General features: G+C 41.9%; 1 protein-coding gene across 3 annotated transcripts in view; it reads right to left on the bottom strand.

Annotated features, from left to right (window-relative positions):
* Positions 1-18,410, bottom strand: part of TEK (TEK receptor tyrosine kinase) — a 134,380-nt gene that overhangs the window by 19,955 nt on the left and 96,015 nt on the right. For all 3 annotated transcript variants that reach the window (XM_056520815.1, XM_056520822.1, XM_056520830.1), the window contains exons 15-16: positions 17,796-18,006; positions 17,426-17,536 (exon numbers count right to left, since the gene is read on the bottom strand). In XM_056520815.1, the coding sequence (XP_056376790.1) occupies positions 17,426-17,536; positions 17,796-18,006 (322 nt within the window). The remainder of the gene's footprint in view (positions 1-17,425; positions 17,537-17,795; positions 18,007-18,410) is intronic.

The raw sequence follows: 18,410 nt of genomic DNA, 5'->3' as shown, positions 1-18,410 counted from the left end.
AATACACACTTCCCCAATTAATGACATCATCACACATTAGCATAATCAGTGACATCACAATAAAAACCAAAATATAAACAAAGTATAAAAACCGTGTTATACAGTCATATATAGTATAGTGACTATACATAATGCTCTTAGTGCTCTAAACATGCATTTAGCACGTTATTGTATATGTTGATCTACCAACACACTTATATGGATCGGCATAAAAAGTGCAACATAAGTGTCAACAGTGACAGTGTACAGGTGTATGAGATTAAAAACATTAATTGTCATGGTGCCAACCACGCTACTGACCTCGTGTGTGCTGCCATTGTCCGCAACCTCGGAGCCCCGGCTAACATCGCCGGATGAGGACTTCCGGGTAAGGAGAATATTAGCCAATAACAGTGTGGCGTCATGGTTGCTAGGCTCCAACAGGAGGCGTCTAGCTAGAGAGTATCATAGTATGGAGCCAATCAATGGCATTCTATTGCGCATGTTCGTTGGTTATTTCAAGGCTGCGGGCGCCATTTTAGAAAAGGGCAATGTAAAGGTGCCGATACTGGCAAACTAGTAAATAGCCGATTCCAATGTTCTAACTTGCAAGGTGAACATAGGAACACTAGGTGACTCCCAATAAACCCCTACATACATACAATTAACACTTGCAATAATACAGTCACGGGGCCGGAACACAGCAGTCTCCCCATTAATTTGTGTACCTGGCTGTGTAACAAAGGATACAATTAAGTACCCCCTGTATTACAGTACTCCTGATCCACTGGGAGTGAATCCCTCCCCCTATGGTCCATAGAGTCTCTTACCAGGACACTATTGTTATATGGGAGACAGTGTCCCAAGGCTCCCTATATATATATGTGTGTGTACACATGCGCTGCGGGGGGTATATAATAGCGCGGCGGGGGACAAGACATATTGCGCAGCGGGGGGCAAGATATATAGAAGCTCTGGGGACATATACATTCCCCCCAGCCAATCTATATATCTTTCCCCACCGCAGCTCGCAGGGATCCCTGATTGGCTCCTCAGTATGGGCTATTCAGGGATCCCAGCTGGGAAAATGAAAGTAAAACACATCGCACATCGCTGGGGAGCGGACCATGCCTCCCGCTCCCCTGCTTAATAACTTTTGATCTGATCAACCCATGTGCTACTACCCCCAACATGGAACAGACCCTGTTCCATGATGGGGGTAGGATTCACTCGGTTTTCAGTAATTTACCGACAGCTCAGAGCTGTCGGGTTTTGGTGAAGAAAAATTCACAGGTTTTCCTGTGAGTTTTTCATCATACTCCGAGTGTTTTTTCTTTTTTGTCGTAAACACGCCCCTTATTGTGACAACCACGCCCATTTTGACAGGTTTAAAAAACACTCGGAGTGATGATATCTTTTGTCGGGTTGTGCGACCAAATTTGTGTCGCATGGGCTATGCGACACAAATTTGGTCGCACAACCCGACAAAAACTGTCGGTTTCACGTTAGTAAATGAGGGCCAATGTATTATATTTCCAGAAAACAAAGTCCGTTTCCTCAGGAAATAGTTTCTAATAGTTTCTAAAATAGAGTCTAATGACTTCCATTGACTCACTAAGACATAAGTCCATGGTAATAGCAGATATACTGGCAGCTCTGTAGCTTCTACTGCTGACCTGGACCATATAATAGCACAAGATTTTAGCTTGGCCATTGTTATTTCTGTCCTTCTTACAAAAATGTTTGTATTTAGCATTTGTTATACCTTTATATCTAATCCATGGCACTCTACCCCTCTTCACCCAAATATTTTTCTTTAAGCATTAGTCTTCAAATACAGATTACTAGAGTGTTCAATTGCTGTGATCCCACATGTAATCGCACACCGAGTGTGAGCAGAGCTGACCATGTATTTGTAATCTTGGAACAGTTACTAGTGTCTGGAGTTCCAGTTGGTTCTTCAGAGTGGCCAAAATAATTCATTTTTATATGCATCCCTTCCACATCTGAAGAGCCATAACTTCATTTTTACATAGAATGCCTTCTGGCACCATGTTATCATTCATATGTGACAATGTAAGCCTTTATTATGGGTGTGCACCAGTTCCTACAAGCTCTTTGTCTTTCAATTTTCCATTTAATCAGTTATAGGTGTGACATCGACCAGTAGATTTCTTTGGGACCTTTGGCCTTTAACATGGAATATGATCTGCCATTATTTTATGCCTAGTTCTCCAATGACTCCAAAGTCAATAATGACTATGTTTTCCATCACCTTTCTAAACAGAAAATAGAACATCGGTTTAAATACATTGTAAAATCCCAAGATGAGTTAAAGGGAATCTGTCATCAGTGTCAAACACATTTACCTTTTAGTATAGGCCAGTGTTTCCCAACCTGGGTGCTTCCAGATGTTGAAACTACAACTCCCAGCATGCCTGGACAGCCTTTGGTAGCTTTTTCCTGTTCACTCATGCTGGGAGTTGTAGTTTTGCAACACCTGGAGGCACCCTGGTTGGGAAACACCAGTATAGGCTTTATAGAGGCATTATGCTGCAGAGTGGAACACCATTCTGTAGCATAGGACCTTCAGCACAAAGGGAGGAAGTGTTTCTTCTGACGAGTGAAGACGGGTATCACCGGGCACGGAGGGACTGGGAACATCCCCCGTGCTCCAAGCTCCTGATTAGCTTATGAAGAAAAAGAAAAATATCAAAAGAACAGAGGCATGGATCGAGGACCAGTAAGTATGATTTTCATCAATATTACCTGCACTACAAGCCTACACCAATAGGTTAGTACAGGTGATACTGTTGACAAATTCACTTTAAGGGAGTGAAGGCTGCTGTTACCCTGAGCACTCCGGCTCCCCCTCCTCCTCCGGTGCACTCGCGGCGTCTTCTAACCTGCAGTGCTGACCGGAGACGCTGCTCTGTTGTCCCCGGCGGGGACGCGATCCGCCTAGCGGGACGTGCCCGCTCGCGGATCGCATCCCGTCCCGCTCACTTGTCCCGATCTCCTGCTGGGTCCCGATGCGCGCGGCCCCGCTCTCTAGGGCGCGCGCGCGCCGGAGCTCTCAGATTTAAAGGGCCAGTGCACCGCTAATTGGTACCTGGCCCAATCACCCTAATTAGCTTCCATCTGCTCCTTGTACATATAAACCCACTTCCCCTTCCTGTCCTTTCCGGATCTTGTTGCCTTAGTGCCCTTAGAAAGCGTTTAGTGTGTTCCCAAGCCTGTGTACCCAGATCTTCTGCTGTTGCCCCTGACTACGACTCTTGCTGCCTGCCCTGACCTTCTGCTACGTCTGACCTTGCTCTTGCCTTGTCCCTGTGTACCGCGCCTGTCTCAGCTGTCAGTTGGGGTTGAGTCGCTATCGGGTGGAACGACCTGGGGGTTACCTGCCGCTACAAGTCCATCCCGCTTTGCGGCGGGCTCTGGTGAATACCAGTAACCCCTTAGATTCCGTTCCCCTGGTAAGGCCCTCGCCATCACCCCACTGACACAGAGCATCCACCTCCAGTGTCCTAGCTGAATACCAGTCCGGATCCTGACAGCTGCTCTGGCTCTCTATTGATTCGGTGGACAATTACCCCTTATTCATGATCATGGGGGTCTCAACAGTGGGCCTCCAACCACTAAAATATTTTTTAATATGTTTTAATGTTAGGGTAAACTAGGGATGTCCCGATACTGATACTGGTATCGGTATCGGGACCGATATTGGACATTTGCAAGAGTACTTGTACTCGTGCAAATGTCCCCGATACCTAATCCGATACCTGCCGGCGGGACTCCCAGTATCACGGAGGTGCGGTAAGCCACCTGCACTCTCCGCTCCCGAGCTATGTAGTGCGCTCAGCAGCTGACCACAGATCATATCCGGGACCCGCATTAAACCTTTAAACGTCGCGATTCAAGTTGATTGCGGCATCTAAAAGTCCTGAGATCTACTGCCGGTTAGCTCAGGGTGTAATCACGGTGTCCCGACCAGCTGAGAAGGAGGCCGGAGGTCCCTTACCCTGCTCTGTGCATTCGATCTTAGCTCCTTTACTGCTGCCAGCCATGGCAGGCATTAGTAAAGGCAAGCTGCGTCCCTGAATCTGTCCGTATGCACCCCGATTTTATGCACCGAAGATAATAAAGAAAATTCTGCACTGCATCCGGGTGAGTGACATCCTTCTGTTCTATATGTATGCATTATATGAAGACTAGCTTTAGAGGGACTTGGAACCCGAGGGAAACAGTGTTAACTGGCTACTAAGTTACTGCTTGTTTTTCGTGTATCAGTACACACGTGCGGTGTGCTAAGAGCTAGGGGCTTCACACAGGGTAGTGGTGCTGACTATCTTTTCTCTCTATTCAATTTCATATTGAGCTGTTTCGTTAAGGACGCTAGCAGCTTTTTTAACCAATGCAATACCAAAGACGTGCTCCAAGTCATTAGTGTGAAAAATCTTGAGTTTAACGTTATATCTCTAGCAGAAAAAGAGACAAGACTGTTCTGGACAGTGAACTCTCTGCGATCATACAATGAATGTGAAAGAGTACCAAGAGGTCTCAGGAATTACATAGAACCATCACAGTTTAATGATGACCCTGAATTTGTAAGAACATGGAAAGTTATTCACTAAGAATACTCATTGCAGATGCTAAGAGCGGTGTTAGATAGAAATGAACAAGAGTATTCGAAAACAGCTGAAGAGTTGAAGGGGTATTCCAGGAAAAAAACTTTTTCATATAAAAAATCTTAATCCTTTCAGTACTTATGAGCTTCTGAAGTTAAGGTTGTTCTTTTCTGTCTAAATGCTCTCTGATGACACCTGTCTCGGGAAACGCCCAGTTTAGAAGCAAATCCCCATAGCAAACCTATTCTAAACTGGGCGTTTCCCGAGACAGGTGTCATCAGAGAGCATTTAGACAGAAAAGAACAACCTTAACTTCAGAAGCTCATAAGTACTGAAAGGATTAAGATTTTTTAATAGAAGTAATTTACAAATCTGAAGAAAAGGAAAAAAAGGGTGCAAGTGCAGCTCACAATTAATGTGTAGACACTACCTGAGGTCAACAGGGCATGCAACTATACCACAGCTGCAAAAAATAACGAAATATGTATAGAAAAATATTGCCCGGACCTTCCAAGGTAGTGTGATTTGGTTGAATAGACAATAGATAACTGGGTCGTACTCCAATAATAATTCAATGGTTATTTATTTAAAATGTATAGTGCATTACTCCTCACAGGGCCCTTGTGAGAAAAAACACATATAATAGATGTACAAAATTAGATATACAAGATTAAAAAATATTATAAAAATATATCACTGGCATATAAAATAGCTCTGTGTGGACGAATTCATAGAACGTCTTTAGGGTATTGTAAAGATATAGTATAAATGTCCTTTTGTGTGGCAATAATAAATCAAAGTGGATACTCTGTTACCGGTCCTGGATGATGTGGCTCTGTCAGCTCCCGTGCCCAGATAGCAGTCAGCGGTCTCAGATAGTACTGTGGCTTTAACTCTCAAGGTCCAGGTGTTATGCGGTAGTGGTCGTCCCAGGCTGGTGGCACTGGCAGGTGCCGATGGTGAATTCGCCGGGAGGCCGTGCGCAAGCAAGCGCCGATGGAAGATTTGTCAGGAGACCAAGCGCTGGCAGGTGCTGATGGTATCGATCTCCTCACCGCTGGACTTGGAAGCCGGAGACTACACGCTGGATAGATGGAACTTGCCTCGTGTAGATGGCGTGTGACGTCAGCTTGAGCCGGAGCTGACCAGGTAAAATCAGGACCGGACACTAGTCTAGATCGACTAGTGCGTAGGAGATCCACAATGTGATGAATTTGCTCCGTGAGCTATGGCTTAAGTTCATGAAGAGCATAAATGCCAGTGAGCAAGATTAATGTACAGGACTAGACGCGTTTCAGGGTTCTCAAATACGACCCTTTCCTCAGTAGTCATGATGGTTAAAAACAATGTTTGTCTATTTATAGGAGTACGAATCCCATGATTCAACAGTATTCTAAGTAATAACAAAAACATGAAATGGATAATCAAAAGGAATTACCTAGAGAGCAAAAGTAAATGGTTGTATATGTGAATACCGTCAGAAGACGGGAAATGGACATATTGGATTACGTGTATGGGTGAAACTGACTAAACTACTTGTGGGATTGCAATTAAATATCTTTCCCACAATTGCAATGAAAGTAAACACTATTAGTAAAATGAAAATATGAATAAAACATACAAATATAAAAGTAAAATTAAAAATAAAAATAAAATGAAAATAAAAATACAAATAAAAATAAAAATAAATATAAATATAAAAATAAAAATATAAAAATGAACATAAAAAATGAATAAAAATAGAAAAGAAATTAAATAAAATAAAAATTAAATAAAATTAAATGAAAAATAAAAGATAAATAAATAAATCAGTAATAAGAAAATATAAAAAATGAAGATAAAAATAAAAAATAAAAAATAAAAATAGAAATAAAATAGATAAGTGTAAAATAAAATGAAAATGAAATGAAAATGAAAATGTATAGATAAGATGTCATTGTGGAGGATGGAGTCAGTCCATGGGGCACCCCCCAAAAACACTACAGGGGTGATCCCATGGGCCAAGTGCATCCCCTACAGAAATCCAAATAGTTCAAAACTGGAGTTGAGTCCCCCTGGTTCTAAAGTTGCAAATTCAAAGATCTTCTTACTTTCAGCCTTGGACATTTTGAGCAAATAACTGCCACCACGCCAATCTTGTTTGACTAATTGGAAACCAGTGAAGGAGAGAGAAGACATATCGCTGTTATGGATGGTAGAAAAGGGAGCTGATAGCGGATGTTTTACGTTTTTATTTTTGATGTTATTGAGGTGTTCAGCTATCCTCATCTTAAGGGCCCTTTTGGTACGACCCACATACTGCTTTTTACAGCCGCATTCGATTATATATAGTACACCTTTTGAATTACAGGTAATTAGCACGTTCAAATGGAAAATAGAAGAGCTAATTACCTGTAATTCAAAAGGTGTACTATATATAATCGAATGCGGCTGTAAAAAGCAGTATGTGGGTCGTACCAAAAGGGCCCTTAAGATGAGGATAGCTGAACACCTCAATAACATCAAAAATAAAAACTTAAAACATCCGCTATCAGCTCACTTTTCTACCATCCATAACAGCGATATGTCTTCTCTCTCCTTCACTGGTTTCCAATTAGTCAAACAAGATTGGCGTGGTGGCAGTTATTTGCTCAAAATGTCCAAGGCTGAAAGTAAGAAGATCTTTGAATTTGCAACTTTAGAACCAGGGGGACTCAACTCCAGTTTTGAACTATTTGGATTTCTGTAGGGGATGCACTTGGCCCATGGGATCACCCCTGTAGTGTTTTTGGGGGGTGCCCCATGGACTGACTCCATCCTCCACAATGACATCTTATCTATACATTTTCATTTTAATTTCATTTCATTTTCATTTTATTTTACACTTATCTATTTTATTTCTATTTTTATTTTTAATTTTTTATTTTTATCTTCATTTTTTATATTTTCTTATTACTGATTTATTTATTTATCTTTTATTTTTCATTTAATTTTATTTAATTTTTATTTTATTTAATTTCTTTTCTATTTTTATTCATTTTTTATGTTCATTTTTATATTTTTATTTTTATATTTATATTTATTTTTATTTGTATTTTTATTTTCATTTTATTTTTATTTTTAATTTTACTTTTATATTTGTATGTTTTATTCATATTTTCATTTTACTAATAGTGTTTACTTTCATTGCAATTGTGGGAAAGATATTTAATTGCAATCCCACAAGTAGTTTAGTCAGTTTCACCCATACACGTAATCCAATATGTCCATTTCCCGTCTTCTGACGGTATTCACATATACAACCATTTACTTTTGCTCTCTAGGTAATTCCTTTTGATTATCCATTTCATGTTTTTGTTATTACTTAGAATACTGTTGAATCATGGGATTCGTACTCCTATAAATAGACAAACATTGTTTTTAACCATCATGACTACTGAGGAAAGGGTCGTATTTGAGAACCCTGAAACGCGTCTAGTCCTGTACATTAATCTTGCTCACTGGCATTTATGCTCTTCATGAACTTAAGCCATAGCTCACGGAGCAAATTCATCACATTGTGGATCTCCTACGCACTAGTCGATCTAGACTAGTGTCCGGTCCTGATTTTACCTGGTCAGCTCCGGCTCAAGCTGACGTCACACGCCATCTACACGAGGCAAGTTCCATCTATCCAGCGTGTAGTCTCCGGCTTCCAAGTCCAGCGGTGAGGAGATCGAAAACCTCAGCACCTGCCAGCGCTTGGTCTCCTGACAAATCTTCCATCGGCGCTTGCTTGCGCACGGCCTCCCGGCGAATTCACCATCGGCACCTGCCAGTGCCACCAGCCTGGGACGACCACTACCACATAACACCTGGACCTTGAGAGTTAAAGCCACAGTACTATCTGAGACCGCTGACTGCTATCTGGGCACGGGAGCTGACAGAGCCACATCATCCAGGACCGGTAACAGAGTATCCACTTTGATTTATTATTGCCACACAAAAGGACATTTATACTATATCTTTACAATACCCTAAAGACGTTCTATGAATTCGTCCACACAGAGCTATTTTATATGCCAGTGATATATTTTTATAATATTTTTTAATCTTGTATATCTAATTTTGTACATCTATTATATGTGTTTTTTCTCACAAGGGCCCTGTGAGGAGTAATGCACTATACATTTTAAATAAATAACCATTGAATTATTATTGGAGTACGACCCAGTTATCTATTGTCTATTCAACCAAATCACACTACCTTGGAAGGTCCGGGCAATAATTTACAAATCTGTTTAACTTTCTGGAGCCAGTTGATATATATATATATATATATATATATATATATATATATATATATATATATATATATAAAAGTTTTTTCCTGGATAACCCCTTTAATGAGAGCCAAAACTGAGTTACGGGCACAAATGAACGAGGAACAATTTCATGCCTTCCCCAAAGTATCTTTACAGTCTATTATAAAAGACCAAAAGAAAGATAAATACATCTGAGATAAAGTCGATTATGATACAGACAAAGTTTTTGCTACAGGAGGGCAAAGACGCCAACGATTCAGACGCAACCTTGCTAACAATTATAAACGTAATACAACAGATTATTGGATGACTGAATCCGATTCCAGCGGCAGTGAAGAGCAACAACAAAATGCTAAAGGAGGACCTGGCTCAAACGATAAAAATACTAAAAAGAATAAAAACGCAACAAAAACGCAAACAAACAGCACTACAACAATCCCTTTAGGAGAAAGAACCGAAAAGGAGCAAGAAAGAGAAAAGGAAGGAGAAAGCGAAACAATGAAACCAAAGAGAAACCCTCAGAGAAAGAAAAAGAAACTTGACACAACTAAATCAGGAGCAGGACACCTGTGCTGTTATTAATTTGACAAATAAAACTTTTGATCAAGAGACTATAAAAGTTCTATCTAGAGGACTCAACTTCTGCTTGACAGAGGACTTTCATTTGGAGGATTTTGAAGTGGATTTATTTAAATCGATTAGAAAACTCAATCTGAAAAAAATCAAAGAACACCTTCAGAGTCAGCTAGAAGAGTCAGCTAGAAGGAGAGTCCCCAGCAGTAATAGGACCTTTAGGGTTTAGTGTACTAAAAGATGCAGACAGACAGGATTTGGAATGTCTTGATAATTTGATAGATCTGCAAGATGTAGAAATCATGGAACCACCTATGTCACGCTGAGCGCCCTGGGTCCCGCTCCTCCCCCGGAGACTCGCTGACCAGGAGCGCTGCTCTGTGTCCCCCGGCGGGGATACGATCCGTGCGGCGGGACAAGCCTGCCCGCGGGTAGCATCCTGTTCACCTGCCCCGTCCTCCTGCTTAGTCCCGGCGTGCGCGGCCCACGCTCTCTAGGGTGCGCGCGCCGGGTCTCTCAGATTTAAAGGGCCAGTGCACCATTAATTGTTGCCTGGTCCATTCAGTTCCCAATCACTCCCTACACATATAAAGCCACTTCCCCTTCCTGTCCTTGCCGGATCTGGTTGCCTTTGTGCCAGTGAAAGCGTTCCCGTGTGCCTATTGCCTGCATATCCAGACCCTTGCCGTTGCCCATGACTACGAACCGTTGCCACCTGCCCTGACCTTCTGCTACGTCCGACCTTTCCTTTGCCTTGTCCTTGTGTCCCGCGCCTGTCTCAGCTGTCAGTGAGGTAAGTCGCTATCGGGTGGAACGACCTGGGGGTTACCTGCCGCAGCAAGTCCATCCCGTTTTGCGGCGGGCTCTGGGGAAAACCAGTAACCCCTTAGATTCCGTTCCCCTGGTACAGCCCACGCCATCGCCTCACTGACACAAAGGATCCACTACCCGTGTCCTCCCCGCATACCAGTCCGGATCCTGACAACCTGAAAGTAATGCATGCATGTTTTTTGAGGAATTTAAAGGAGGAGTAAAGTCTACTTTCTGTCCACAGGTCAAACCGAAACGATCGTAGGGGTCGGTTGCAGAGTTCGTTATCCCACATGGGTAGGTTACATATTGATTCTCACTGAATACTTAGACATGTTGTCCCCAATATCATTGTATTTCATTATGCACTCTCAGACCTGGCTATATACCAGTTCTGGGTTATATTACTAGCTAATCCTGATACATTATTATGCAGCATTTGTATGGATAGCCCACAGTGGCTAAACTGTATTATTCCATAGATTGCTATATATAGGGTGTGGACAATTTTTATGTACTCATTTGTATGTATTATTCTTACTCTGCGCCAGATATTTTTGTGTTGGATTTCCATTGCAATACTTCACTTTTTTGCATCTGTATGTTTTTTATGTAAAACATTTTGAATAAAGATTTATACGTTTATACTTAAGGTGGTGTTATAACTCCAATTTCTCTGTATACACAGGTCACGCCTGGTAGCAATCTCGATAAATTTTACAATAAAGTGCTACAGGAGGTTAAGTCATTAGTGTACAAAAAAGATCACTTCAATCTTAGACAAGGAGAAAGGCTAGCATTAGAACGCCTGAAAAAGATGACCGATGTTGTGATAAAAAGATCAGACAAAGGCGGAAACTTAGTCATAATGTCTGATGACTACTACCAAAAAGAAGCATTGCGTAAATTAAATGACCCTGGTACCTATCTAAGATTGCAGGATAACAATTTCTGAGACAAAGTGCAGAGAATGGGTTAATTTCTAAAAAAAAAGAGCTGAAAAATTAATACAGCCTGTCCCGTCTCACCCGCGATGGTACTTCCTGCCAAAGGTACATAAAACCTTAGAAACCCCCCTCTCTCCAAATATGGCTTCTGCGACCCCTTCTGCGGGAAGTACCATCGCTGGTGAAAGACACAAATCAGCTTCTTACCCAAATACAAGACATAGCCTGGTCAGAAAATATGATATTGGCTTCAATTGATATTGAGAGCCTTTACACGAGTATACCACAAAAAACAGGTGTTAAATGTGTACGAGAGATACTGATACATTCGAACAAAACCGAAAAGCTACAAACTTCATATGTGATGCACTTACTTTGGTACTAGAAAATAATACATTTAAATTTGATGACATATGGTATAAACAAATCGGGGGGGTGGCTACGGGCACCCCCGTGGCTTGCACTTTTTCAAACCTCTACGTGGCCGTGTTCGAGAATAAGTTTGTATTTACCAAAAGTAATCCGTTCCTAAAGTTTGTTAGATGCTACCTAAGATTCGTCAATGACGTGTTCATCGCATGGGACGGCACTCTAAGTGACTTTAGCGAATTTGTGAAGTTCTTCAATTCAAGCAATTACATGAATTGAAAATTTACCTCTAAAGCGGATCCCAAAAGAATTAAATTTTTAGATGTGCAGGTTGAAATCAAAGATGGCGAATTGTGCACATCAGGCTATAGAAAACCCACGGCCTCTAATTCTCTTCTTCAATTCTCCAGCTATCATCCAGAGCATGTAAAGACTTCGTTACCATATGGTCAGTTGCTGTGTTTGCGACACATCAATAACTCAGATGAAATATTTTTAAAACAAGCTGGAGAGTTGAAGAAGAGATTGGAGGCATGGGGGTATCCAGAAAAAATCCTGGATAAAGCATTGAACAGAGCAGTTCTTCAAGATAGAAGGAATCTACTGTTCAAGAAAAGGATTAAAACAGACAATGCGGTTTCTGAGTTGCCACGGTTCTCCTTCTCCTTCAAATTTGGCCCCTTAGAAAAAACATTAGATCAGTTATTAATAAGAACTGGCCTTTGATTAAAAACGATGCAGAACTAATGACAAGCCCCTTATAGCATTTAGATGCTGCAAAAACTTAAAAGAGGAAATCCCTAGTAGTAACTTTCAATCTAAATCTAAAAAAGTAGACTGGCTCTCAAGAATCGGCCCTACAGGGAATCATAAGTGCGGTTCATGTATATGGTGTCCACATATGAAATAACTAAAAGAGTTTGTATAGGAGGTGAAGAAATTTATATAAAAAATGTGATTACCTGTAGAACACAATGGGTAGTGTATACCATGTTCTGTACCTGTGGCCGCTTTTATATTGGAAGTACGAAGCGGGCGCCTTAATATAAGATTCAAGGAGCATGTATATTCTGTACGATCAAAAAAAGGAGCTTCGCGTTTCATAGAACACAGGAATTTGCAATGATCTACTCTTTCAAGGTCTAGAAATGGTGCCCAGCAAAGAAAATGAGGATAGAAGGAAAAAGTTGCTTCAGATAGAAGCTAAATGGATTATTAAATTAAATGCTGCAGGTAACCTCAGGCTAAATGAAAGAGTAGATTATAGTGTATTTTTATAACATCATAATGTATTTTGATAATGTATTTTCATAACATCATAATGTACCGTATATGCCGGTGTATAAGACGACCCCCAACTTTTACAGTTAAAATATAGAGTTTGGGATATACTCGCCATATAAGACTACCCCTTTTACCGCGATGTACGGTACCTTGTAATTCCCCCCACATTAGGTAGGCATCATGTTCCCCCACATTAGGTAGGCAGTATAGTTCCCCCACAATAGTAGGCAGCTCCCCCACAATAGGTCGGGAGTTACCCCACATTAGGTCAGCAGTTACCCAACATTAGTAGGCAGCTCCCCCACATTAGTAGCATTTCCCCCACATTAGTAGGCAGCTCCCCCACATTTGTAGGCAGCTCCCCCCACATTTGTAGGCAGCTCCCCCCACATTAGGTCAGCAGTTCCCCCACAATAATAGGCAGCTCCCCCACATTTGTAGGCAATTCCCCCATAATAGTAGGCAGTTCCCCCATAATAGTAGGCAGCTCCCCCCACATTTGTAGGCAGCTCCCCCCACATTTGTAGGCAGCTCCCCCCACATTTATAGGCAGCTCCCCCCACAATAGTAGGCAGCTCCCCCCACATTTGTAGGCAGCTCCCCCCACATTTGTAGGCAGCTCCCCCCACATTAGGTCAGCAGTTCCCCCACAATAGTAGGCAGCTCCCCCCACATTTGTAGGCAATTCCCCCACATTAGGTCAGCATTTTCCCCACAATAGTAGGCAGTTCCCCCACAATAGTAGGCAGCTCCCCCCACATTTGTAGGCAGCTCCCCCAAAAATAGTAGGCAGCTCCCCCCACATTTGTAGGCAGCTCCCCCCACATTTATAGGCAGCTCCCCCCACATTAGGCCAGCAGTTCCCCCACAATAGTAGGCAGCTCCCCCCACATTAGATTGGCAGCTCCCTCCAACAGATATACAGCTTCCAGCCATATAGAGTGTATGGCTGCAGGCTGTATGTCTGTACTGGTCTGCCCCCACAGTGTTCCGATCACCGCTCCTCTGGCCCGGGTCACCATCTACTGCTATAGCCCATGGACCATAGCAGTAGGTGCCGGGACCGGGGAGCGGTGACCGGATCACTTAAGATAGCACGGCCGGTCACTCACCAGGCCCCGGTCGGCGCACGTCCTCCTGCGGTCCTCCTGGTCCTGCGCTCCTCCCTCTATGGTTGTAGGCACGTGACGTCACTGATGTCCCATGCGTACAACCATAGAGATGGAGGACCGGACCGCAGGAAGACCGAAGGAGGATCGCAGGAGGAATGGTAAGTGACCGGCGGACATCCTTATGTCCCGAAAAGATTTTTCGGAACACAGGGATGTCCGGCATAGGAATACCTATGATTATCTGCCCAGGCCGGCTTCCGTGTGTGGCTGCAGGCGGGGGCCGGCCAGAGCAAGTAAAAACTAATACTGTATACTAAAAACCAGGGATCCTCCAGCTGTTGTAAAACTACAACTCCCAGCATGCCCGGACAGCCTTTGCCGTGCTGGGAGTTGTAGTTTCACAACAGCTGAAGGCACCCTGGTTTTTAGTATACAGTATTAGTTTTTACTTGCTCTGGCCGGCCCCCGCCTGCAGCCACACACGGGAGCCGGCCTGGGCAGATAATCAGAAGTTTTCCTATCCCGGACCTCAATACCCGGCATATAAGACGATCCCCGACTTTTCAGAAGAAAATTCGGGGTTAAAAAGTCGTGTTATACGCCGGGATATACGGTATCTATATTTTTACATTTTGAAGCTGCAATCGTGTCAACCATGTTTTTAAATAATGTATGGTTTCACTGCTAATGATACACCTGTCCCGCTTGCGTCACCGGTAAGTGTTGCTTTTATCCGGCGGTGTACGAGCGGAACAGGTTGGGTCTGATGAAGCGTGGTGAATGCACGCGCAACAGCTGTAACCCAGTCTATGACTGACAAGCTGCATCCCTGAATCTGTCCATATGCACCCCGATTTTATGCACCGAAGATAATAAGGAAAATTCTGCACTTCATCCCGGTGCGTGACGTCCTTCTGTTCTATATTTATGCATTAGTAAAGGAGCGCCGATAACACTGATCACTGCTATGCTATGCGATGCAATCTACAATCTAGTGGATTGCATGTAATAGTCCCCTATGTGGACAAAAAAAAAGTGAAAAAAAATTGTTAGAAATAATAAATGAATTAACCCCTTCCCAATAAAAAAAAAAATTGGAATAACCCCCTTTTTCAAAAAAGTTTAAATAAAATAAAATATATATATATATATATATATTTTTTTTTTTTAAATATAAAAAAGCCCTTTCTCTTATAAAAGAAAAAAAAAACACCCCTTTTTCCCCATGGGCTAATCCACAGCATATTGTATTTTACGCTGCGGATCCGCCGCTGAAGGACCGCTACATGCTGCCTTTAGATGTGCCTACTCGGAGCGGCAATACGCCGCTACGTGCAGACACACTGAAGCGATGTGCAAGTTGCCGTGCATGTGCGGTGTACTCGCATAAATTGTGGCCGCTCCCCCATGAGCTAGGTTGAGAGCGGTCGTGATGTGCGAGTACACTGCGCATAGTAACACAGTAAAACATAGTTCATAAGGTTGAAAAAAGACCAGAGTCCATCAAGTTCAACCTATAACCCTAATAAGTCCCTATTGAGTTGAGTTGATCCAGAGCAAGGCAAAAAAACCTCATACTAGAGGTAAGAATTCCTTCCCGACTCCAAATATGGCAGTCAGAATAAATCCCTGGATCAACCTTCTGTCCCTATAAATCTAGTAAACATAACCAGTAATGTTATTACTCTCCAAAAATGCATCCAGCCCCTTTTTGAACTCTATTACAGAGTTCACCATGACCACCTCCTCCGGAAGAGAATTCCACAGTCTCACTGCTCTTATAGTAAAGAACCCCCATCTGTGCTGGTGTAGAAACCTTCTTTCCTCTAGACGTAGAGGATGCCCCCTTGTTATTGATACAGTCCTGGGTATAAATAGATCATGGGAGAGATCTCTGTACTGTCTTCTGATATATTTATACATAGTTATTAGGTCTCCCCTGAGCCTTCTTTTTTCTAAACTAAATAACCCTAATTCTGATAATCTTTCTGGGTACTGTAGTCCTCCCATTCCTTGTATTACTCTGGTTGCCCATCTTTGAACCCTCTCCAGCTCCACTATATCTTTCTTGTACACTGGTGCCCAGTACTGTACACAGTATTCTATGTGTGGTCTGACTAGTGATTTGTACAGCAGTAGAATTATTTCCTTGTCGTGGGCATCTATGCCCCTATTGATGCACCCCATGATTTTATTAGCCTTGGCAGCAGCTGCCCGACACTGGTCACTACAGCTAAATTTACTGTTAACTAAGACTCCTAAGTCCTTTTGCATGTCAATCGTCCCAAGTGTTCTCCCATTTAATACATAATCCCAGCCCGGATTTTTCTTCCCCATGTGCATTACCTTACATTTATCAGTGTTGAACCACATCTACCACTTCCCAGCCCAAACCTCCAACCTATCCAGATCCATTTGTAACAGTGCACTGTCCTCTATAGTGTTTACCACTTTTCAGAGTTTAGTGTCATCTGCAAAGATTGCTACTTTACTATTCAACCCCTCTGCAAGGTCATTAATGAATATATTAAATAGGACAGGACCCAAGACGGACCCCTGTGGTACCCCACTAGTAACAGTCACCCAATCAGAATAAGCACCATTAATAATCACCCTCTGTTTCCTATCATTGAGCCAGTTACTTACCCACTTACACACATTCTCCCACAGCCGAAACCTTCTCATTTTATGCACCAACCTTTTATGTGAACCATATCAAATGCTTTGGAAAAATCCAGATATACGACATCCAGCAATTGCCCCATGTCCAGTCTGGAGCTCACCTCCTCATAAAAGCTGATCAGGTTAGTTTGTGTGCTGCGACTTGCACATTGCAGTGTGTCTGCTCGTAGTGGCGTTTTGCAGCTCTGAGCAGGCACATATAAAGGCACCATGTAGCGGTCCTTCACCGGCGGATCCGCAGCATAAAATACGCTGTGGATCAGCCCGTGTTAACGTACCCTTAAGAAAAAATAAAAATAAAAACTGTCACATGACATTGATAAAAGTATCAGTAATTGGTGTCGGTGAGTACTTAAGTAAAAGTATCTGTACTCTTACTCGGTCTTAAAAAAATGGTATCGGGACATCCCTAGGGTAAACCCTAGAACTTGCATTAGCAATTTTTTAGTCCGGCTGAGAAACTATTACTGCTGATTCGTTCAACGTAGATAGTTCCCGTTGCAACACCCTGACACCTCTGTGCTAAATTTGTGACTACTTGAAGTCCTGGTGCTTTGGATTTTCAACTGGATTATTACTGTTGATCATTTTATTTGCATGTCTCTAAACATTAATACATTAGGTTTATGCATTATACTATATTAGAGAAAATACATTAGGACCAGAGCAAAGACAAAAAGGATAGACCAGAAAGTAACGTACTAAAAATGAAGAGAGATCCTCTGAAACATAAACTATGTTTGTTTTGACATACTGACCTCGATGTTCACAGGCACCCAGAAGATTAATAATATTCGGGTGACTCCCTAGTTTACAAAGGACTTCCAGTTCTCCTGCAAAATCTCTGTGATCATCCTTTGATGCATATTCTAGTAACAAACAAAAATAAAAACTTTAGCATAAACGTGAAACACATGATATTGTTTCTAAGAGTTCTTTACTGGAATTTACTATTGTTAAACAGTATGATTGGCAGATGGAAATGCAAGGGACATAACATTTCCACTGACCCAAAAAAACTTACATTTTCTTTAAAAAAGCAAGAATTCACTTTTTGCTTTGACTATGAAAGAATATAGAATATACACCATTTTTTTTGTTTAATGATGATATTTTATTCACATATACCTTTCATCCTCTTAATAGCAGCATCCATGCGCAGACCATCTTTTTTTATACGAGCCTTTAGGACTTGTCCGAAGTTCCCTTCACCAATAACATCTTGGAACTTTATGTCATTCCATTCCAACACTGGATACTCCACTGGCTCTGGACTGTTTTTCGCTTTTCTTAAGTGGTTTAGTGTTCCAGCATTAAACTGTACAACTGGTTCTTCCCTCTAAACAAAAGTAATGTGTATGTGACTAGTGCACTGTTATTCAATATGCACTATATACTGACTACACGCTGCTGGCATAATGTTACACAGAAGCCATGTATTATTGTTTTAGTGCTCTGTTTAAAAAAAAAAATGTAAAAAATTTGCATAGCAAAAAGGCATTAAAATTCTAATAAGTTTGAATTGCTGCATTGTTATATAGGAATTTTTATAAAAATGGAGCATACTGGAGGAAATAGTTTTAAGTTAATCTTTCTTTAGTATCACCTGCACTAACCTGTTGGTAGAAACTGGCAGTGCGGGTGACACTGATGACAGATATCCTTTAAATCAACAGTTTCCAGAAAGTTATAAAGATATTTAAATTGCCTATTCTTACAAAACTCCCTGCTGCACCCAACGTT

The sequence above is a fragment of the Hyla sarda genome, chromosome 1, assembly GCF_029499605.1.
Source record: "Hyla sarda isolate aHylSar1 chromosome 1, aHylSar1.hap1, whole genome shotgun sequence".
In the NCBI taxonomy this organism is placed as follows: Eukaryota; Metazoa; Chordata; class Amphibia; order Anura; family Hylidae; genus Hyla; species Hyla sarda.
The sequence above is the reverse complement of the archived record's forward strand: the minus strand, read 5'-3'. Positions and strand labels throughout refer to the sequence as shown.